This window comes from Mus musculus, chromosome 2, assembly GCF_000001635.26.
Source record: "Mus musculus strain C57BL/6J chromosome 2, GRCm38.p6 C57BL/6J".
Classification (NCBI taxonomy): Eukaryota; Metazoa; Chordata; class Mammalia; order Rodentia; family Muridae; genus Mus; species Mus musculus.
Genome location: NC_000068.7, coordinates 155,750,924 through 155,755,862, shown reverse-complemented (window position 1 = coordinate 155,755,862; position 4,939 = coordinate 155,750,924). Strand labels below are relative to the sequence as shown.

The following is a 4,939-nucleotide window of genomic DNA, read 5'->3' as shown; positions in this document are numbered from 1 at the left end:
CAGCTCTGGACTTTTGTAACTATTGAGTCATTTCTCCAGCCCTGAATACATGCTCTTAAATATTAAATTGTATTGTTTGTCCACAGAAACCACCAGAAATAAATATTTGAAGCCCTGCAAGTCAGGGCATAGCCATAAAGGGGTGGGGAGGGCATTTTAAGGAAGACGGCATCTCCAAGGTGTATGAAGAAAGGGGTTGAGATTGACCCAGAACGATTTGTTCACGTCACAGTGTCTCAGAAGGAAACTTAAATAGAATTCCCAGCTCACAGAGTCAAACGAGGTACATGTCATAGCTAATGGTGTCAGCTTACTGGTGATCTGTGAACACGTCCTAGAGAGGCCACCAAGTGATTGACAGATGAGGAAACAGAGCAAAGGGTATGGGCTATACTTTTTTTTTTCAGAAGTTTTAATAAAATAGAAGATATAAGTACACCTTTTACATAAATAAGAAATTTAATATTTATGAATTCACTGCTCCCATATTGTTCAACCTCACAACGGTGATATTTCTGTGGTTCTTTCTTCCCTGTCATTCCAGTGTCCCTTCCCAAGTTGGATACACCTGGACACATTAACTATGTTTGATTTTGGTTACAGACAACTTCTTTTATTTAGTAAGATGTTTTGAATGCCTACAGTAAGTCTGCCTATTCAGGGAGATCACAGACCTCCCAGCCTCCCCCCAAGTCTATGGTCTGATTTCCACAATTAAGCACCCACTTCTCAGACCAGCTACACAAAGCACAAATGCTCTCAAGTCCTTTGCAAACCCGTTACTTTGTTGTCTACATACTGCCCCCTCCCACACACACACTTCTTAGGCAGACAGACCTGGAGTTGTTGCTTTTAACCTCCTGAGATGTGATGGCCCACTGGGGGAGTCTGTTTGGCATCATATGAGCTACGACCTTCCCTTACCAGCCCCCACCAGTCCAGCCCTTTCTCCAAGGGGCCTGGAGAATAATTAGATAATTAGCAACGCCGTCCACTTGTGCACATGAAGATGCCCACGGCCACACCAGCGATTATGAAACAGCCCATCAGGATGCCCAGGACCAGTGATGTGTAAGAGCGACCTGTTTGGCTCCCTGCAGAACAGGCAAAAAGTGAGTTTAAGAGCATACCCCCAAGGAGTCTGAAGTCTGGGTCGAACCCCAAGGCATCTATACTTTCAAAGGACGTCACCCAGTGACTTAGGCTTTGTGGATGTACCCTCGCCTGAGTCTCCAGCCTCCTCATTTTGTTGCTCAAGGGATCCCTCATGTCCCTTCATTTGCCTGGCAGTCATGCCCTCCCCAACACACAGGCAGGGCCAGAATCCCCTCAGACCTTTCATGTTTTGCGTGGTGATGTGGTTCTCCAGGAACTCCACACAAGTGTCCTGAAGAAATTCCTGCAGTTCATACCGAGTCCGGTTGTAGGCATTGAGCTGCTTCAGGGTGAAGTTGGCTGCTTTGGAGGGCTCCTGGGAGCCTGACACCCACACGGCAGTCTTTGGCCGGAAACTTACAAAAGCGCTTCCATTCACGGCCACATCGAAGAAGACATGGGGTTCAGAGCCCTCCTCCTCCTCCTCCGGCAGCTCGCAGCCCAGGGAGCAGCTAACAGTGAGAGGAACTATGGAGAGGGATAGGGTCAGCTCTGTGCTTGCTTGAGAAGGTACTAGGTGTTGGGGGATGTTCACCAGGGGCAAAGGGGATGTGGGAGGAGGAAGGGATGCCTGGGGACAGAGGAGAGGGACTGGAGCCCTTGTAACGAGGAGCCGCGATGAAAACGTGGGACCATGGGAGAAAGGGGCAGAGAAGGCTTGTGAAAAGCAGTGGTGGTTTCCTGGACAAGACATCCAAGATATCGGGTTGTTGAGAGGAACCGGGGTTGTGAGGGAGCTATGGACAGGCCCATCAACATCTAGGAGAAGAGGTGGTCGGAGGCTGGATGAAGGGAAGGGTAGGGCGCTATGAGGAAAAGGAGTTGGCAGGATCTTCAGTGAAACTTCGGAGGTCAGAGAAGATGAGGGACAGGGTCCCCAAGCAGGTCTGTGTCACACCGGCCCCAAGAAGTATCTCATCAATCGATCAATTGATCGATCTATCGACCTACCTACCTAGCCCCAAAGACCACGCCCACCCATTCCTTCACAAAAATCCTGCTGTCTAGAGCATTAGCTTTAGTGCCCAAGCTCTGCCACAAAGCCCCTTTAGGCTCTTTCATCCTCCATGGCTCCCACCAGCTCCGACCAGGCGACCCAACTCACAGAACACGTTCTCCTTGCGCTCGCGATATACCAGCTTCACCAGGCTTTCGAACTGGGTCAGATAGATCTGCAGGCCACTCTCTGTGCGCTCCCAGCTCTCCGGATCCTGCCAGGGCTGTAGCTGGAGGATGGTGACGTTTTGGCTGGGGCCTTCCAGCGTGTGTGTCAGGAGTTTTCCCAGAGAGGCGTTGCCCTGATGCCTCACATGATGGTTGTCTTGGAAATAGGAGATCTGGAGCATATGCAGGCTTTGGGAGCCTGAGGGCAGAGTCAGCGCGTCAGGACCGCCAGCAAGGGACAGGGTAGCTGACAGCCAGAGATAATAACCCCTTACCCAGAGGCCTGCCGCCCACTTCGCAATCCCATAAAGCATTCGCCCACCCGCCCCTCCATTTGATGCTCACAACAACCCCTCCAGGAGAGGATGGGGTTATTATCTTTGCTTTACAGATGAGGAAACTGAGGTCTGCAATCGGAAAAGGCATTCCTCGATGCTTTTCCCTCCTTCACAGGGCCAGCCTGCCAAACCCTGGCCTCTGATGAGATCCCAATTCCAGTCCCTGTATCCTCTCCTGGACCACTGTCATCCCGCGGGGGGGGGGGGGGCACATTTCTCAATTTCGTCCTTTTGCTTTGTTTGTTTTTCAAGATAGGATTTCTTAGTGTAGCCCCAGCTATCCTCGGGCTGGATTTGTAAGCCAGGATGGCCTCCAACTCAGGGATCCACTTGTTGCTGCTGAAATTAAAACTGTGCACCAACACACTGGACTTGGTTTTATCCCTTCTTACTGGCTCTCCATCTGATCCAAAAAACCCTTAAAACCCTGCTGGGGTGTGTCCTACCCCTCCCAAATAATAATAGCTAATACCCATGAAGTACTTGTTACGCCTTAGGCACTGTTTTATACACATTATTAACTTATGCATGCCTTCCTACTAATGCTTTAACATGGTAGCTACTATTATTAACCCCTTGTGTATGGGAATCTGAGGCCAAGATGGTAAAGCAAACCAAGATTTGAATACTGGTAGCTGAAGCTAACCTGCCAATCTGAAGTCATTGCCTCTCCGTAGGACATCTGTCCACAGGACGGATCTCAGAGTCTAGGCTCAATCTGAGATCCACAGTAAGTTATCTGGCCCTAGTTGCCTTTTCTGGCGAATCTCCGTGTTCAGTTTTATCAAATGGCTTGGAGTTCCTCATGCCGACTTTTGGCCACCATATGAAGAGCTTGTCCAGGTTGCTCTCTGCTGCCCTTGTTCTGCCTGGCGAATCTCTATTGAAGCTGGGTTTGATTATCTGTCTTCAGTACCCAGGAAAGGGCTTTGGCAGTGTTGGCATTGTAACACCCCCCCACTCTCTCTCTCTCTCTCTCTCTCTCTCTCTCTCTCTCTCTCTCTCTCTCTCTCTCTCTCACACACACACACACACACACTGTTGCGTTGGAGAAGTTGATTTCTGTGTTTGCAAGTGTGGATATACTGGTGTGAGTAACCTCAGCAATGACCTGCAATGACCTTTAACTGTTCTGTGACCAAGTTTTCATCTTAGTAAGATTAGTGTGATAATATGGCGCACCACAAGTCAATGTGTGCATAAGATACAGTAGTCACTCTAAATATTGCCCCTCTGAGGGAGAAATGGAGGCTATAGGGAGTGGGGGGAGCTGGGCATCGATAGTGTTTGGCAATTAATTCCCCTTTTCTGTTTAAGAGCTTCCAGCAGCCTGATCTTCTGGCCTTGGCTCTTCTGCCCCCATCTCCCACCTCATCAGCTACATCTCCTGTCTTTCTCCTCCTTCCCATCACAACCTCCACACTTATCTCAGCTTTCCTAGGGTCTCCCTATCTGTCCATCTCATATCTCTTCCTGCCTTCCCAAGACTGACACTGCTCTCCTTGCCTTCTCACCTTGTTCTTATTCTCTCCACAGGTCCCTTCCACCAGCTTCCCCAGCCTTCTCCGGAGAGTTAACTGGACTTCCTCACCCTGTCTTTGAAACAGGAACCAAAGCCCAGGACCCAGCAGCTGTAGACATCCATGCTGTGTGGGCTTAGTTGTCCTATAATTAGGTCAAAGTTCCCAAATACACCAAGTCCCTAGAACACCCCCAGGCAGGAGCCTTGACCCAAACTCACCATCGGAGTTACAAAGGGCGCAGCCAGGCAGCAGCAGCAGCAGTAGCGGCAGAAACTTCGTCAACATCCTGGAGTTCTGGGTCCCACCTGGGTCGGGGCAGGCTCGGGTTCCTCAGGCTGCTGATTAGGAAAGAGAAGGGAGGCTGTCCGGGAGGGGCCGGAGCAGAGCGGAGGATGGAAAGAGAACGCGTGCAGGAAGAGGGAGTCAGGCTTTTAAAGTGTTACTTGGATCTGTCTCATTTCCTACTAGGGGGCCTGGCTCGCCTCGGCCCCTCCCAGCTGTGGGCCCTCCTGCCTGGACCTGCCTGTTTCTCCTCCCGCTGCTTGCTTCCGAGGCTTGAGGAGGAGCGGAAAAGGGGGAGAAGGGCTTGGCGAGAAGTCCGGTAGGTCGCCGCTGAGTCAGGGGGGTGGGGCGTCTGCTTTCGATGTTGCCGACTCTGTAGAGATGACGGGGAAACTGAGGTCAAAAGAGATGTAGGGATTTGCCCAAAGTTTGTACGTCCCGATGACGGCAGATCCAGGATTGGAATCTAACTTTCCA

The 4,939-nt window shown here is 50.7% G+C and overlaps 1 protein-coding gene across 2 annotated transcripts; it reads right to left on the bottom strand.

The window, feature by feature from the left end:
* Positions 1–384: 384 nt before the first annotated feature.
* Positions 385–4,738, bottom strand: Procr (protein C receptor, endothelial). 2 transcript variants are annotated; one of them, NM_011171.2, is made up of 4 exons: positions 4,399–4,646; positions 2,261–2,518; positions 1,336–1,623; positions 385–1,094 (listed from the first exon to the last, which is right to left on the bottom strand). In NM_011171.2, exons 1-4 carry the CDS (start codon positions 4,463–4,465, stop codon positions 979–981), a joined length of 729 nt encoding a protein of 242 aa, NP_035301.2. In that variant the 5' UTR covers positions 4,466–4,646; the 3' UTR covers positions 385–978. The 2 variants fall into 2 exon arrangements, with proteins under 2 accessions (NP_035301.2, XP_006499018.1); XM_006498955.2 differs by lacking the exon at positions 385–1,094 and having other exon boundaries at positions 1,110–1,623; positions 4,399–4,738.
* Positions 4,739–4,939: the final 201 nt, after the last annotated feature.